This window comes from Ciona robusta, chromosome 3, assembly GCF_009617815.1.
Source record: "Ciona robusta chromosome 3, ASM961781v2".
Lineage (NCBI taxonomy): Eukaryota > Metazoa > Chordata > Ascidiacea > Phlebobranchia > Cionidae > Ciona > Ciona robusta.
This window is the reverse complement of record NC_143237.1, coordinates 8,064,988-8,083,023: the sequence shown is the minus strand read 5'-3', so window position 1 is coordinate 8,083,023 and position 18,036 is coordinate 8,064,988. Positions and strand designations below refer to the sequence as shown.

The window sequence follows — 18,036 nt, the reverse complement described above, 5'->3', positions numbered from 1 at the left end:
TTTTGTGTTAATGAATAACTATAATGACGTTGTGGAAACTCGTATAAACTTTTGCGGCGACACCAGGAATCTTTATTTAGTATTAGTGCAGACCTAATATATACGATGATGGTCGTTTGTTGTTCGATGCTGATCACGGGCATGTTGTAACCTGACCACAGGGTTTGCAATATTTGATTAGGCTGTCCGACCGGATACGGAAGACGCCTGGTAAATATAACTAATCTTTCTTTGAAGAAGTCTTCAGACCGAACATACCCCTGCTATTACGCATAAGTCTGAGTGTCAATATTTTGTTCCCGACAACCCTGTTGATCATTCAGAACTTCCACTTGATCAAAGTAAAGATTATACGAGCGACCAAACATTCTGACACTCACATGGCGCGAACTAAATAATATTTGATTACTTTGGCGTTGCTGATTCCGCTCAACTGCATAACTTCCATTTCATATTCTTTTTACTACAGTGGTTAAAAAAAAACATTAAGAAAGAAATAGTAACGAACTTGGCACATTCCAATTGCCTAAAATTTTTAACATTACAAAATATATGTTGTCCCTAAATTGCTACAAAACCTGGTCTGTGGTTTATCTACATATTGATGAGTGCACATCGTCAAAGCAACCTTACGAGCTCCTTTCTGTTTATGTGTGTTCAAACACCGTAATTTGTTTGCAGACTCTAAATTAAAAACGAACGGCCCAATAAATCGCCCATTTAATGACATTATGATTATGGCTGTTTAATACACACGGGCCAACTTGCTAGTTTTATATTAGCTAATACGTCTGCAGGTATAGGTTTAAACATTTCAATATCGTAGGTTAGGGGAAGATGGGACACTGTTTCATTATATACCTTCTTGTCTTATTTGGTAGTAAACAAAGAACATTCAAAGAGCTATAAAGTTGTACCCTCACAACTTCCATAGACTGTAGTTAATTGTTAAAAACACGTTCACAGGATATTTGGATATTATGGGCGAAAGGTGTCCCATCTTCTTCCACCCTACTATATATACCGATAGAGTCAAGCTCAACTTAAACTGTGCACTGTGTGATGTATTTTGTGCTTTAACGTAATTTGTTCCCAAGCTCGCTCTATAAAATAAAAATAATTTTGCAGTTTGCTGCAGACTGCCAATTCCAACCTATATTTGGGCTCTCTGAGTTGGCTTAAGTTCTGTAAATTTAATCCGCGCGTTGGCGTTAGAGATGTTTAAGAGGCTTTTTATTACCTTGGCCGTTAAAAGATCATCAAATATAATATGATTAACAACGTGTAAACAAACCATACTCGTTCAATTTAAAGGCGTCAACATTTAATATTGGCTGTCACTCTGGTATAAACGTTTTTTTCGCTTAATTTATACTCGTACTGCTACGGACCAATTAGGTGTGTTATAATACTATTGTCCCACTGTACAACGTGTTGCTGTAAATGTAACTTACAGATATAGTACTCTGGGGAAAGATGGTAAACTTTTTGCGTATAATATTCAAAAATCCTGATCGTGTTTTAAACAATTAACAACGGTCTACGGAAGTCGAGAGGGCATGGTTTTATAGTTCTTTAATTTTGTTTGTTTACTACCAAATGGAACAAGAAATCGAATGAAAAGATCCCATATTCCCACACCCCACTATATTAATATAGGGATTATAGAACTGCCCTGGTATACGCTAAATATAAACTACCATATATGCAAAATTATTCAAGTTTATTAATAAATGCGAATAAGTGATTTATATACTCTACGAGTCTACAAGTAAGGATAACTTGAGTTATTGGTTTCATGCAATAAGTTTAATTAGATTTAAGATATGTTATAATATGTGCTCAGAATACGGTGGGGGAAGATCGGACACCTTTTCGTTCTATTTACTGGTCACATTTGGTAGTAAACATAGAACATTCAAAGAATTATAAAACCATAACTTTACGGCTTCTATAGATCTTTGTTAATTGTTAAAAACAGGATCAGGATATTTAAATATTATGTGATAAAGGTGTCCCATCTTTCCCCAACCTACTATATGTTAAGTGAAGTTAACGGTTGTGACAATCTTGGCCTGTGTATGGAGATTTGCAAAGGCAAGTGCAAGTTTTCCCGGCGTTGGTGATGATTTTGCCAGCCCCGTTGTAGCATGTTCCCTTGCATGTGTTATAATCGTATTTGCTCATGTAGTGATACAAGGCTTGTTGCATGTTTCGTCTCTTTGCGGAATCAGGTATCACTGCGCTGATAGGTGTGAGCTGAAAGTATAAACAGAACACAGGATATAGGTTGTCTCTTTCAGTAACCTTGTATAGTAAAAAAAAAAACGAAAAGAGGACAGATTACAGCAGTAATATAGCAGGGTGATGGAAGACGGGACAGCTTTAGCACATCATATCCAAATATTCGGATCGTTCTTTAAATGTTTTTTGTTTACTTCTATCAAATGGGACGAGAAAATGGATAGAAAAGTGTTCCACCTCCCCCCACCCTACTATACCACGTAAAAGTTAAGAAATAAAAGGCACGACCGCGTTACACAACAGCAAACGTTTCAATACCGAATGAAATTAAAATCCAATTAAACCTGAAAGTCAATCATTGTTGGGTTCGCCTTGACAGTTTTCACCCACGCGTCATACTTCGAACTGTCCGGATTTTTTCCAAAGGTCAAGGAAGCTGCTGCAGAAGACGAACCACCGACGACTTTAGAAATCACCTCGCTTGCCGACTTGGTGAAGCTGCCTGTGATAAATGATGTGCTTTCGTAACAGAGTACATATATGTATTCTGAATAAATGTATTTTAGCTGTGAAACCTTGAACTATAACGATAGTTTATTACGGCTTTTCTTCGGTTACGAATCGTATCCCAGCGACTGTTATAGACCCTTGTTAATTGTTGAAAAATGAGTAAACCAGTGCAACAGTATAATACCAGAAGTTCAAACTCTTACTTCCATGTTTTTTCGACAGCGAGTTTGACGAACAACCACTCGTGGACGCTGATGCACTGACGCCCATATACCTGGCTGACGCTTCCAGAGAGAGGCAGTGTTTTTGATCTGATTCACTCAAACCTGAAAACAACAAATGAATGAAATAATGGAACTTGTTCATCCTCGCGTGGCCGGGCAACCACAATCATTGTAACTGAAAGCAGAAAATGAGTAAATGTAACTTATTCGTCCTCGTATGACTGGGCAACGCTCGTCATTATAATTGAAATAAGCAAATAAATGAATGAAGGTAACTTATTCGTCCTCGTATGGCGGGCAACAATAGTCGTTATAACAGTGGTGTTCTGTTTAATACAAGTCAGCACCGCTTACAAGTTACCACATATATGTCGATATCGACAATGCAGAAACTTGTTTTAAGTTAACTTGTTGAATATAGTTACCTGAAGATCTCAGCTCATTTTTGGAGTATCTGTATGTGTAGTCGTACTTGCCACCTAAAACACCCGATGAATAGAAATGCGTTCCATAGTCAGCTATCACTTGAAGATATTTCATGAAATCGTAGTGAGATGGTAGATCACGAAGCCGGCGACGGAAGTTATGCGAAAGAATGTAGTTTCCTCTGACGGTTCTGTATGTATGTAGTATGTAGTTAATACTATGTAATTCTCATGTACCAGCCTATGTAGCCTACACTATATACAGCGTGTATATAGTTGTAAGACAGTGTATAATAATATGGTGGGGTAAGACGGCTCATGCCTATTAAATTCAATAGGTCACGAGAAAGATTATCATTTACTTTGATTACCTGAACTGAGCTAGTTTGATTTCGCTCGTGACTGTGAAAAATTGTGCATCGTTGTTGCTTGCCTGTTGTACAACTTGTTTTGTGCTTTTACTACCAGTGTAACTGGAGCTGACCGAAGCAGAGAAGAACGCGGCTTTGGGAGCAAAAAGTATATAATGTTAAGCTCATGGAAATGCAGCTGCTGAAGAAAAGCCCTTTAAATTGTTTACTACCAGTGAGAGCTAGAAATTTGTGGTTCGTGTATTTACTCAGATGCGTTTTAATGATTGTGGTTTTATATTTAATGTTTTATCAAAATTGCACGACCTTCGTTCAATAGCAGTAAAGGTGGGCGTCTTCGTAATTAAAAAAAACATGTTTGGACCAGCAGCACACTGCGTAGGTAGGTTGTAACTTATAAGAAGTCTTTAATAGAAACACTTAAATTCCTTTCTGAAACTATAAGTTCGCTTGGTTTGCGTGTTAAGACGTTGTTAAATTTTACATGGCTTACTTCCATAACTGACGCTGGCTGAAACTTTTGTTGACATTGCCTTTCGTTGGTCTTCAACGTAATCTTTAGCACTGCTGTATGCCTTGGTCGTAAAGGTCGAATCTACAGAAACCTGGAATAAAATGTTATGGCATATTATCTCTTTTACAGCTTACGGTAATACTGCGTATTTCAAAAAGGTATTTGTAGAATCGTTAAAAAGAAAGTTTCCCTCCTGGACGAAGATTTTTATAGTATACTGTGGAGTACGATAGGCAACCAAATACCGTTAGCAACAGAATCCCATATATCGTAACCGTGTTTTAAACAACTAACAACGATTTTTTTAAGCACCAGGGAGGGGGGACGGCTGTTTAATTCTGTAAATACACTATTTTTTACAAAATGGGACTAGAAACATAATCAAAAGTGTCTTGTCTTGCCCCATCCTACTAGAAATATTCTAAACTTTTTTGCCTAATGTAAAAAAATCCGACCTGAAATCTGTAGTACTGTATATTGGCAGGTTGCCTGTAAATTTGATTGTGGTCTCCGCTTACAACTTTCACACACCTTCCGTTATATTGGTGGTTATCCAATATTTTACCTGCCATCTTTCCAGTAGTGATATCGTATCTGATTGAAAAAAAGGCAAGTCAACGAAAAATACCGTTTTTTTATATGATTTTTTTTGTGTAGGTAAACGGTCGCTTAGATCGATTTTTTATTCAAATTTGTTTAATATGTTGAAAGTTAAACAAAATTACAATACTAGACAAACTTGTGGGACCTTACCCTGCTCCAGCGAGATAGATATTCGGGATGACGCCATGTTTGGTTGAACCACACGGAGAGAATATTTTCGGGCAATTCATCTCATCAGAGTTGTCGCTACAGTCATCGTCGCCATTGCATCTTAACGTGGATTTCACACAAGTGAGACCTTGAACCATTGCGTGTCGAAAGTTAAGTAGGGCGGGGTAAAATGTTACATGTTATTTTTTCGTTTTTCTTGTCCTAATTAATCGTATGCTCACCTTTGTGACCGGCATTTTTATTGTTTAAACCACGATCAGGAATTATAGGGTTTAGGTGCCAACTATATCTTAGCTCACAATGCTATAAATAAGCTGTAGACGTGTAGAGAACAGTTAAGCAAAAATACATAACGTCGCAGTTGCCTAGAAAAGGGCTGCATATATGTATAACGTTTCCAATACAACTGCTAAAAGTGAGAGTTAAAATATGAGTTACGTTAAAACTCATTTTATTGATTCCAAAAGCGGTCCGTACCATCTCTACACTTGAAGAAACCGGCTGGGCAAGATGTTGTGCATGAAGCTGTATGGGGACAAGACGCGGTCATATATTCGTGACCGGGACACGTAGCTCCTCCGAACATAGCAGCTTGGGTGACGTTTCGGAGACGACTCTACAATTGGAAGCATTACAATAAAACTATATTTTTTGCTCCTAAATCGTTAAGTTTTTAGAAACAACGTTGAATACTTTGGTTTTAATGTAAACCAAGATATTTAAGCAACATCTCTTTGAGTTTTTATTCTAAAAATTTAAAGCTTGTAAATTTATAATTATTTTACATCACCGTATATAGGCACGTGATTCTGGGTGTTCAGGCCTAAATCCCACTCCCCAAGACGTGCCAGTCAGTAGGACCCCGCCCATATAAACAGAATATACGCATCATACGCTTTTTCCTCACCCTGGCTGAAGCTGAGCATTTGCTGCATGAAGACCACCCTCCCCATTTACCCCAGTAGCAATTATATTTAGGACATGCTTGTGAATTGCATCCTGTTGTCCACGTTAGACCGGGGCAGCCGCTTCCGCCATTCTTAGGATAACGTGTAACATATCGAGTTCTGTACCTTGTACCGCCGGGATAACAAGATCTCGAACATGATGACCAAGAGCCCCAACTCGAAACCTGTATGTTTATGGCAGAATTATCATAGACCTGAAAGTATGTTTAAATGCATAGAAATTGCATCTTATCAGCATAATGATTGTCGTTGCCGTGATACGGTGTGATCGCTTCCCCATTAATCAGGGGTGACTGTCTCGGGACTTAGTATTGTCCCCAGATGGGTGGGTGTACTTTTGGGAGAGACGCCTAATTAAAACCATTGACCATTAAAAGGTTTGCTTAAATTACCAGTTATAAAGAAAAAATGAATAACTAAAATTAACTTGGTAATACACATGCGGTATTAGAGCTTCTAAAATTGCGCCCTGAAAATTTATATAAATAAGTCACAATATTCGTTATTCTTTCATATTTTTATTATTCAATAACTTACAGCACAGTTAATGCGAGGTGGAGGCGGAGGAACGTATCGTCTCCGTCTTCTCCTCGATGCCCACCAACTCTCGCCTTCTGCCAAGAAACATGCCAGCACAAAAAGAACTAAAAACGAAGCAATTAACCTGTTCATAGTCACTGCTGCGTTCTAAAACAAGTATTGTTTTATTTGTTTTTAAAAAACATCATTTCTCAGTCGGACAGTTTCTACGTAATATAGACTTTTTGGCTTCTTCCGATAAAAAACATTGACTTTATTTTAACAACCTTTGCCGAATAGCGGACGAAACGTTGAAATGAAACTAACGTTTTTATACTAGAGAAGCCAAAAGTTCTATATTACGTTATGTCCAATAGCGGAAGAAACTTCATTTTTTCGACATATAGCAGCACATAACTTAACCGGTTGCACCTGTAGCATAAGATTACACTGTACATCTATTCGGCAGATTGTAGCCAGCCACAAAAATTTCTGCTTTATATAGACTGGTACTGAGCGGTTCTCGTTAACTTAATATACCAATAGACTTTGGTAAACATGCTCTTTGAGGTTTACCACTTTCCGAGAATATAGTTCTTTGGGACAAGGATTATAAATCTTGAAACTGCTGTTTTACTACTATCTTTGAATCATTACTTTTTACAGGGGGTATTTTTATAAAGCAATCATAAGTTCGTCGCTTATAGCAACTGTTACACAATGTCTCAAATGGGTTACTATGTAGCAACAAAAATGTTACTGGGAACTTGGTGTAGGACTGTAGGTCACTATGGTTACAGTAAAGGTATCATATCGCTACAAAACTAAACATATTGCTGCCATATATAAAAGATAGTTGAATTATATAAAACAAAACATTGTTCATTATCCGTGCTTTTAAATACACACACACTGTTATTTAGTTTGGAATTCCAAAATGCTAAGAATCCTTTTTTGTGGACTGTTCATGCCAGTTAGATGGCTCATAAACTTTGCACAACTGGCGGTTATTGTTATAATTGCGCCACATCAGTTCCGTCTACGCGTGGTACGCTGATTACAAGCGCTGGTTTCTTGAAGCGTAGGCGCAATGAGTTAGTTTGTGTAAAAGAGCAATGTTAAGTTAAGTGTGTATGGAATTAAGGCAAGAAGGCAAAAGCAGTCGTTTTCTGAGTGTTTGAAGATCAGTGTTTATAAGCCATATGTATTATTAACATCAAACAGGTATGATATACTGTATAGCATATTATATGGAGAGAAATTTTAGACACGAAGCATATTGTTATGAAAGAACTCAAGTCTTGAATGGGTTGTACACAAGGAAAGGCTAAAAAATGGTAAGTTTTTGTGTATGTTTATGTGTTATTGTGTTCTGTAACTAGCAAGAATATATTCTAATTCCAACAAACTGTACGTTTATAAATTATGGTATTGATTAGCAGAATATACATTCTATTCTATAGTTTAATAGTTTATGCAGTAAATAATGAGAAAATGTTGTCTGAGTACTTACAAATGTTTCATAGCCTTTAACTGTTACCTATGTTCGTAAAGCGAAAACGATCGTATTTCGTCTCCATAACATACGCACACGATTTTGAAAGCAGCAGTTTATTGCTCAGTTTATTAATAGCAGATTGATTGCAAATATGTTAAAGCATGATGATTAGTTAAAAATATGCCATTTATTTCAAAATTATGTCGTTTATATATGCGTACATTGTACCAGCGTTAAGCGTATACATAAGTTTACTCATTATGGCAATCTACACCAGTGTATGGAAATTTACAAAGACAGGTGCATGTCTTTCCATTGTCAGTGACAATTTTTGCAGCTCCGTTGTAGCATTTGCCTTTGCAAGCAACAACATCGTACTTTGCCATGTAGAGGTACAACGCTCGTTCCATGTTACGCCTTTTTGTTGGATTAGTGATAACTGCGCTCATCGGCGTGATCTGTAGTTTAGATTCATTATTGCTTTGTAATATAGTAATGTATAATCAGTAGTAACAGTATAGTGAGTACATTTACCGCAACTTATACTTTTCTTGGGCGCACGCATGCGAGTAGCCCCAGCGACACGATGTTGTGCAGAAAAAAATGGGTACTCCAATATTTATCGCATAAAGAAGTATGTGTACAACACTTAGAAAAATAACTTCAGTTCTCTTTAATAACCTGCTGTATAGGAAATGTGTATTACCTCGTAGTCTATGATACTGGGATTATGCTTCACAGTTTCAACCCACGCGTCGTAATCGTTGTCGTTCGGATCGTTGCTGAACGACAACGAAGCTGCTTTGCCAGAATATCCACCGATGACATTTGAAATCACGTCTTCTGCTGATTTCGTAAAACTGCCTGCGGAATGAATTGTCATGGTAATGCTGGATAGTGGTCAACTTAACTACAGTATATGTTAAGTCAAACAAATTTTAGACGGCATAATCTAAGAAAAAGTAAGAAACCTTCAAATCTGCACCTCGTGTTTTCGCTTAGAAATCTTTTTTAATCATATCTATATAATAGGACAGTTTGTTTTTCTTTGTTCCTTTATAAAACTTCGCAAGTCAGACCCAAAGTTAGTAGAGACCGCGTTAGCCACTTAATTTGAGAACCCATGATGGAACCCCGCATGCCAGTAAAGCTACTTTCTCTTACTTCCGTGAGATTGAGACAACGCGTTGCTCGAACATGAAGTAGAACCACCACTCACGCCCGAACCAAAGAACTTGACTGATGCTTCCATAGACAGACAATGTCTTTGCTCCGAATCGGACAGTTCTGAAATATAGGCATCGTTTCAATTTTTGGCGAAACAGCAAACTTAAATTTTAATTACTGGATTTTTTAAGTTGAGACTTGGAATATCGGTAGATGTATTCGTATTTTCCGCCTAGCGTCCCGGCAGAGCAGAAATGGGTCCCAAAATCGATGATAACTTGAAGGTATTTCAAGTAATCGTAGTGTTCTGGGAGGTTTCGTAAACGACGGCGGAAATTGTGTGATAGAATATAGTTTCCTCTCACAATGCTGTGAAAGAAAAAAATTATTGCGGAAAATAAAAGTAAGATAGTTTATATATATGTTAGATTGGTGGTAGGACACTTTAAATTCATTGTAAAGCCTTTAGCGCGTCGGATACTTTTAGGTATATGAGATATTGTGTGTGTGTGTGTAAAATGGTATCTTAGTCACATGATCGATGTTTTTTTTGTTTTTATTTTATTGACAGTAAACAGCCAAGCATATTTAATGAATACAATGCATGTATCTTTCTACTCCTCGCAAGTGTTAAAACACGACAAAAAACGCGAAAAAATGTGAATATTAAGTTTTGCAAATGCACTAACCTGAATTGTGCAAGTTTTACAGTACTTGAAACTCTAAAAAACTTCGCATCTTTATTCGATGATTGTTTGACTATCTTCCTCATGTTGCTGTTCTTGGTGAAACTGGACTGGACTGACACTCCGCCAAACCCAGGAACTATGTATGGAATAAGAAACACAATATTTACCCTCTGACCTTACCATAACATTGTTGTATAAGACTATCGGGTAAGATGGGACGCCCTAAGCACATAATATCCAAACATCCCGATCGTGTTTTTGGGAGTCGCGAGGTTACGGTTTTTATAATTCTTTGAATGTTTTGTTTACCATCAAATGGGACGAGAAAATAGATTGGAAAAGTGTCTCACCTCCCCCCATCCCAATATATTTAGTTAGATAAGCTATTATGCGCAATAATTGTTGGTCTTATGCGCCTTACAAGAGTTGATTTTGTGTTAATTGGATTACTTACAGCCAACAGATGATCCTGTATTTATCTTATCATCTGTTCTTCTTCTTTCTTCTTCTACATATTGCTCAGCGCTGTTATAAGCGCTTGTGGAGAAACTTGAATCTACGTTTACCTGTAATTTAACAGTGTTAAAATCGATTTAAAAATGACTAAAAATGGTACCTGAAATCCGTAATATTGTATGTTGGCTGGTTTACGAAATACTGTCATATGGTCTCCACTGCGGATCAGAATGCACCGGCCGTTGAAACGATTGTTGTCAAGTATTTGACCGGCTACTTTACCTTCAGTAATATCAAACCTTCGAAAACAACAAAACTATTTTTTCATTTACAAAATTTAAAAAAATCAGTTACAATGCTACATGGTAACTTATAAGCGGTCACCAGATGCATGGAACAGAATACTCTGTCGTAGTCCCGTCACGCGAAAATGTAAATAGGTGACAATCGCACCAATTATTTGGAATTTTATTTACCCTGCTCCTGCCAACCCTATATTAGGGATATGAGAATACTGGTTATCCGCACACGGTGAAGTGATTTTCGAGTCACAATCTAGTTCGTCGGAATTGTCAGTGCAGTCGTCATCATCGTTACATCTCAGATTTGAATTTATGCATGTAATACCTGTTTAAACGACACGTTTGCTAATGTTTCTGCAGTAGTTGTATAAATTTTAACACTTACCGTCTGCGCAAGAGAAGTAACCTTCTGGACAAGTGGTTGTACAAGGTTTATCTTGTGGGCATCCTCTATCTATTTGGTAGTCTCTTCCGACACATGTCTCCCCACCAAACATTGCAGCAACTGACACGTTCCTAAATCGGCTCTGCAGTAAAGTTACCTTTCATATATACATATAGTATATAATCATGCCAGCAGCTCAAAATGTGAAGTTTATGTTACGAGACAACCAGTTGCAGCTATGTTATATGTAACGTGTGTTGGGGTAGAATGGTCCATGGTTTAATTCGCCTGCATAACACTATTTGTAAGTTCACAAAATATATTTACAGTATAAAATAACAGAACTTTGTTAATTGTTAAAATCAAGATTTGGAAACATAAGACTTTATGTTGTAATACAGTATCCATACTTAACAGTTTTGTATTTAGTTTACCCTTTCTGAAGAGCATGAATTGCATTCTGACCAATTTCCCCAAGCTGTCCAGCTGCAACTAAACACAGGGCACGGTCGTACAGTGCATGATGCAGAGCTCTTGAGTGTAGGACATGCAGCCCCACCATGCATTGGATGTCTTGTTATTTTTCTACTTCGGGTCATAACACCTTCTTCACATGATTGACTGCACTGTCCCCACTCGCCCCAACCGGAAACCTAAACATATGATTTTTTATTGATAATAACTTGGGGTACCATTCAAACATGATATAGTAGGGTGGGGGAAGACGGGAGATCTTTAGCACACAATATCCAAAAAAATTCTTTGAATATTCTTTGTTTACTATATCAAGTAAAATTCTTTGTTTACTATATCAAGACGAAAAAATAAAATAAAATAAAATAAAAAGAAACGGTGTCCCACCTTTCTCCACCCTATAACTCGTAAGCTGACAGGAGTAAATGAATTAAGACATTCGTTTTATACATAACGACCTCCGTTAACCAACGACGAAGATAAATACGCTTTTTTATCTATTCATCCACACACTTACAGCACAGTTAACTCTTGGTGGAGGTGCTCTTCTGCGTCGTCGTCTTCCCCAAGCTTCGTTTGTTTCAAACATACAGCATAGAAGCACAAGCAGAAAAACCGAAGTTAGCGGCTTCATATTTGAATTATAGCCACAACAAGGAATAGTCTAAACGCCCACTTTACATAAAACGTCGCATAATATAAGCAGCCAAACTTTTTCCCCTCTTAGAACCTTTGTCAAGTTTGGATTTGTTTTAATCTTTTAACGTTTGTTTAAGAAAGCTTTTGATATCATAACTAAATATGATTTGATTTTATGAAGGCATGGCTCTATAAATTCTCAGAACGATTTAATTAATAAGTTACTCAATCCAACACATTTTTTCGAATATGATTTTATCTGTGCACAATATTTACTCGGTTCTTACTTTTTGTAAATTTTAACTGTATATTGACCAAGTTACGCCCATATTCCTTTATATTACGAAGTGTTTGTCTATATATCAATATTTTATAGCTAGTGCACACTACTTGAAATGTGGAACAAAGAAATCAGACATGTCCTATCATAACCTACGTTTCATTTGTTTCGTTTTATTAAAAGTCTACACTCTATTTATTCACGCCAAATGAAATATAGCATTTCCAATCAGGACCTAATACCCCGCTATACTTATCCAATTGATTGACATGCTTTCTAGTTAATTTGTTCAGAATTAAACACAGCTGTGCATGAGATAGATTCATTGTCGCATATTTCAGGAATTACTTTAGTCACAAGTTAGAATAAAACTTTGATGGTAACTTCTTATAAACATATATATTGAAAAGTGAAAATTGCAGTCATAAAATCAGTCATTACGTGCACGACATGTATGTTCCTTGAGTTATAGTACGTTGGGGAAAGATGGGACACTTTATCATTCCATTTTCTTGTCATATTTGGTAGTTAACCAAGAACATTTAACGAATTATAAAACCGTATTACCACGACTTTAATAGACCGTTGTCAATACTTTGAAACACAATCAAGATATTTGGATATTATGTGCTAAAGGTGTCCCATCTTACCGCACAGTACAATATACGATAGGAGTATGATTATTTTTGGTTTTATTCTCTTATATCGTACATTTTGGTAGTAAACAAACAATAGTTATATAGAGAATTTTATAACCGTATATCCACACGACTCTAAAACAGCGTCGTTATTATACTAACCAAATATTTTTTTATTTCGGTACGTGACACTACTACAATTAAAGCATATATATGTGACAGTTAACTTTGGGTATAAGTGTGTCTATACAGTAGATTTTTCGCTAATGCAAATTATACGCGGCCATGTGAATTAGCATCTACTGGCCAAACAATAGGAATCGTTCTATTGGTTATGACAATCTACACCGGTGTAAGATGCTTTACAAAGACATGCGCATGTTTTGCCCTTGTTTCCTACAATCTTATCAGCATCGTTGTAGCATGTTCCTGTGCAAACATCGAAGTCATACTTTGCCATGTAATGGTACAACGCTCGTTCCATGTTGGCTCGTTTTGCAGAGTTAGTGATAACAGCGCTGATCGGTGTGATCTGTTTTATGTGAAATATAATAGTTGTGTGAAATTTGGTATAACACGGATTACAATATTCGCCCACCAACGGTTATATGTATATAGTTAGTTAAAGATAAACTAAAGATATACAATGGTAGCAGTGTCGAGCCCCGCTTCAATGGTAGCAGTGTCGAGCCCCGCTTCAATGGTAGCAGTGTCGAGCCCCGCTTCAGTGTGCTGGGGCAGATACGCTATAAACACAGTGCCCGGCTACATTTAAAGTTAGGAAATGTGTATTACCTCGTAGTCTATGATACTGGGGTTATGCTTCACAGTTTCAACCCACGCGTCGTAATCGTTGTCGTTCGGATCGTTGCTGAACGATAACGAAGCTGCTTTGCCTGAATCTCCACCAATAACATTTGAAATCACGTCTTCCGCTGATTTTGTAAAACTATCTACAAAATGAAATGGGCAATTTTTAATGAAATATATAAACACTTGAATGTTTGGTCGAGCCGACTCTTACTTCCATTAGATTTTGAAAGTCCGTTGCTGGAACATGACTTTGAACCACTGCTAGCACCCACGCCAAAAAACTTGGCTGACGCTTCAACTGAAAGACATTTCTTCTGATCCGACTCGGACAGTTCTGTAAATATTTGAACATTATGTGGAATAAGCAGCATTTGATTTTACACGTTGTATTCACCTGACTTTTTCAGGGCAGATTTAGAGTACCGGTAGATGTATTCGTACTTCCCCCCCAATGTACCCCCAGTGTAGAAATGAGTTCCGAAATCGGCGATAATATTGAGGTATTTTAAGTAATCGTAATGCACCGGTAGATCACGAAGTCGACGTCGGAAATGGCGTGATAGAAAAAACTTATTTCGTACAGTGCTGTTGTACATAAATTTGAAATTGATGTTTATATGTTCATTAGTAGGATGGGAAAGATAGGACACCTTTTTATTCTATTTTCTTGTTCGATTTAGTAGTAAACAAAGAACATTTATAAAGTTATAAAACTGTATCCTCACAACCCCCATAGATCGTTGTTAAATGTTTAAAACACCATTAGGATATTTGGATAATATGTGCTAAAGGTGTCCCATCTCCCCCCACCCTAATATATATGCATGTTTATGAGCGTATATAACAAACCTGAACTGTGCAAGTCTAACTGTGCTGGTGACTTTAAAAAACTTGGCGTCTTTGTTTGTTGAGTGTGACGTTACTTTTCTCATGTTAGCATTGTTTGTACTGCTGGATTTAACTGACACTCCGCCAATGCCGGGGACTGCAAACGTATTTTTATAGTTTTATGTGTTTACACAGCAAGTTAAGGAGCGGATTTAACGACTGACTTAAATTACTTTTACGACTCCTCAGCTAAAAAGTGGAAAATATCAAATTGTCATTAAACAATAAAGTGTTATTTGCCGTGCTTACAGCCAAAAGAGCTTCCAACGCTTATGCTTTTCTCCGTTGCTTTTCTTTCTTCTTCAACGTATTCCTTCGCGCTGTTGTACGAACGAGTTGAAAAACTGGAGTCAACTTTTACCTACAGAAACCAAAGCTTTGGTCAAGTAATATTGCGGTGCACCTTTTGTCCTTGTTATTTTTTGACTGTTCTAAAATTGAACAGGGCTTTTAGGTACGGGAGAGGATACAGTAGGGTGGGGAACGACGGGACACCTTTTAACTGTATTTTCTCGTCGTATTTATCAGTAAACAATGAACATTCAAACATTTATAAAACTATATCCCCACGACTCCCATAGACTGTTGTTAATTGTTTAAAACACGATTTTGATACTTGGATATTATGTGCTAAAGGTGTCCCATCTTCCCCCACCCCACTATATATTATTATCTTACTTCGAAACGGTAGCTCTGAATGTTGGCAGGTCTTCTGAATATCTGATTATGATCACCGCTATGTGAGATATCACAGTGTCCGTTATACTGATGGTTGTCCAGTATTTCACCAGCTATTCTTCCTTCAGTAATATCGAACCTTAAAACAGTTTAAAGCCGTTGTTATATTGTTGTGCAAAAATAACTGCAGTTATTTTTACCCTGCGCCTGCTAAACCGATACTAGGAATAACAGAGTATTTCTCATTGCTGGCACAGGGTGAAGATATTCCGGATTTACAGTTATGCTCGTCGGAGATGTCTGTACAGTCGTTGTCACCGTTACACACAAGTTGTGGTTTGACGCAAGTAAGACCTGCAAATATATTGGTAAACGGTTTTATAAACCCCTTGAAGTTGCATTGGGTTTTCTGTATAGATTTTACCGTCTGCGCAAGAGAAGTAACCTTCTGGACAAGTGGTTGTACAAGGTTTGGCTGCTGGACATCCTCTATTTATTTGGTAGTCACTTCCGCTACAATCCTCGCCGTTAAACATGGCGGCAACAGACACGTTCCTGAATCGGCTCTGCATGTAAAGTGTAGAACACAATTACCATGTACGCGTTCTTAAAAGAAAACTTCAGTTCTCATTACAAAACAAATGGTAGCTGGTGTCCACATGTATAAAACACTATTTATATATTTCTGTAAAGCATAACGGCAATCAACACCCTTTCCAAATCAAACATGAACAAAATATTTTCAGTTCGTACTGACTCTTGCGATCTCGAATAACAGGCACAATAAGCCGTTCAAAAATCAAAAATCCTTACCCTCTCAGGGGAGCATGAATAACACGCGGACCAACTTCCCCATTTGCTCCATTCACAATCAATGATGGGACATGCCATCTTATTGCATGGCGCCCCCTGTTCCAACAGTGGACATCCGTTTCCACCATTCTGTGGGTGCGTTGTTATTCTTCTGGTCCGGGTGTGCGTGCCACTGGAGCAAGATTTGCTGCACTCCCCCCAAGATGTCCAGGAAGACACCTTTAAACATAAACACACATGACGTATACAGTAGAATGGGTAAAAATGGACACAAATGGGACAAAAAATGCTAGTAAACAAGGAGCATTCAATGAATTATAAAACCGTATCCTAACGACTCCCAATATTAACCGTTGTTAATTGTTTAAAATACGATCAGGATATTTGGATATTATGTGCTAAAGGTGTCCCGTCTTCCCCCACCGTACTAAATATATACAAAAACGTGCGTGCATTGTATCTACAATAGTTCTACTCACAACACAGTTAATTTTTGGTGGAGGACTTCGTCTTCTTCGTCGTCGTCTTCTCCACGCGTTGCTCCCATCCAACAAACAACACAACACAACGAAAATCAAAAGCAAAAGCAACAATTTTTTCATAGTACTTTTAAAAAATCAACATATATGTTATATGATGCAGCACTTGTTAAACCTTTTATGTAATAGCTGGTGACTTAATATTCAGCTGCTGTTACGTTTCAGAACTGCAGTTTAAGGTCGCAATCTTAAGGTGTTTGTCAGCGTTTCGATTGAAGGAGCAATTTATATAGAATTTTCAGTGTTTGAACGAGTACCACTAACGACTCAAGTTGATACAAGGTAGAATAATCGGAACCGTTGGCATCGGAACCATATTGTGGTAGGCGTAATCACTGTTAAACAATTTTGTGCTCGTTAAGTTTATCGCACAAGTAAACAAAGCCCACAAGTTGTTCTTGGGGAAATTTTGTGCTCGTTAAGTTTATCGCACAAGTAAACAAAGCCCACAAGTTGGTCCACGGTATTGTGGTGTTGGCAGCCACATGCTTTATTTGATAAGTACAAGCATAGTATACTGAAGTGACACTATGGTACAAGTATAGTTTTTACCCGTAGCATGTTTCAACCAAAGTTAGTATAGACCAAGTTAGGAAACGGCGCTCGTGTCCGCCATTACGGAGCCCACAAAGCGTAAATCGCCTATACAAATGCATGGTCGGCATGTGTTCATTTAGTTCTTGTAAGCGATACAAGGCTAGAAAACACGTATAGCGGTTGTTTTAACATATAAAATATAATTTCTAATATAAATCTTGTTATATAATATTAAATCAAGGAATTAATGTGGAGTAAATTAGTATTTTGACTGGTTTTCGGCGTACAGTGTGGCTTAACAGGGTACTTTACGTTGGCGATTAAGACTAGCAGCAATCAGCTTAGTTTACATAATAATATATGATCATACCTACGAACCTACAGAGCCATTTTTTACTACATTTATAATCCAACATGAGTGGACATGCAGCTCCCAACTGCTTAAGTACTAGCAGATAAGGTGTTCGCGTTTTCCGATTTCATAAAGACCCGGAACACAGAAAAGGTAGCCTACTAATTCAAGCAGAGGACCAAAAATAGTAACTCAGTATTGTTTTCCTCAATGTCACTTCGATATTAGGCAAATTTTACAAAGATACCTTAAGTTTCGTTGCCGGGTATACGCGTTGAGTTTGTGAGCCAAAAAGTAAAATCACGGCAATTTACATGCAAAACTGCAGCTAGATACACC

General features: G+C 37.4%; 4 protein-coding genes and 1 long non-coding RNA gene across 5 annotated transcripts; 1 reads left to right on the top strand and 4 right to left on the bottom strand.

Annotated features, from left to right (window-relative positions):
• Positions 1–1,216: 1,216 nt before the first annotated feature.
• Positions 1,217–6,723, bottom strand: LOC149738841 (complement component C6-like). Its single transcript, XM_089875478.1, has 11 exons — positions 6,568–6,723; positions 5,970–6,194; positions 5,540–5,678; positions 5,042–5,189; positions 4,744–4,882; positions 4,268–4,379; positions 3,775–3,907; positions 3,404–3,594; positions 2,958–3,080; positions 2,589–2,746; positions 1,217–2,259 (listed from the first exon to the last, which is right to left on the bottom strand). Exons 1-11 carry the CDS (start codon positions 6,700–6,702, stop codon positions 2,053–2,055), a joined length of 1,710 nt encoding a protein of 569 aa, XP_089731604.1. The 5' UTR covers positions 6,703–6,723; the 3' UTR covers positions 1,217–2,052.
• A 1,420-nt stretch (positions 6,724–8,143) lies between these two features.
• On the bottom strand, positions 8,144–10,037 carry LOC149738840 (complement component C6-like). Its single transcript, XM_089875228.1, has 5 exons — positions 9,904–10,037; positions 9,393–9,583; positions 9,212–9,334; positions 8,754–8,911; positions 8,144–8,505 (listed from the first exon to the last, which is right to left on the bottom strand). Exons 1-5 carry the CDS (start codon positions 9,984–9,986, stop codon positions 8,299–8,301), a joined length of 762 nt encoding a protein of 253 aa, XP_089731354.1. The 5' UTR covers positions 9,987–10,037; the 3' UTR covers positions 8,144–8,298.
• Positions 10,038–10,465: 428 nt separating this feature from the next.
• Positions 10,466–12,179, bottom strand: LOC149738839 (complement component C6-like). The gene is made up of 5 exons (XM_089875232.1): positions 12,038–12,179; positions 11,481–11,699; positions 11,047–11,188; positions 10,836–10,986; positions 10,466–10,658 (listed from the first exon to the last, which is right to left on the bottom strand). The coding sequence occupies exons 1-5, from the start codon at positions 12,152–12,154 to the stop codon at positions 10,466–10,468; spliced, it is 822 nt and encodes a 273-aa protein (XP_089731358.1). The 5' UTR covers positions 12,155–12,179.
• Positions 11,108–12,633, top strand: LOC149738838 (uncharacterized). Its single transcript, XR_016384664.1, has 2 exons — positions 11,108–11,249; positions 11,476–12,633. It is a non-coding gene; the product is annotated as an uncharacterized LOC149738838 (long non-coding RNA).
• Positions 12,634–13,229: 596 nt separating this feature from the next.
• Positions 13,230–17,170, bottom strand: LOC149738837 (complement component C6-like). The gene is made up of 11 exons (XM_089875223.1): positions 16,749–17,170; positions 16,270–16,488; positions 15,881–16,022; positions 15,657–15,810; positions 15,457–15,595; positions 15,028–15,139; positions 14,740–14,875; positions 14,285–14,475; positions 14,102–14,224; positions 13,873–14,030; positions 13,230–13,609 (listed from the first exon to the last, which is right to left on the bottom strand). Exons 1-11 carry the CDS (start codon positions 16,869–16,871, stop codon positions 13,403–13,405), a joined length of 1,704 nt encoding a protein of 567 aa, XP_089731349.1. The 5' UTR covers positions 16,872–17,170; the 3' UTR covers positions 13,230–13,402.
• Positions 17,171–18,036: the final 866 nt, after the last annotated feature.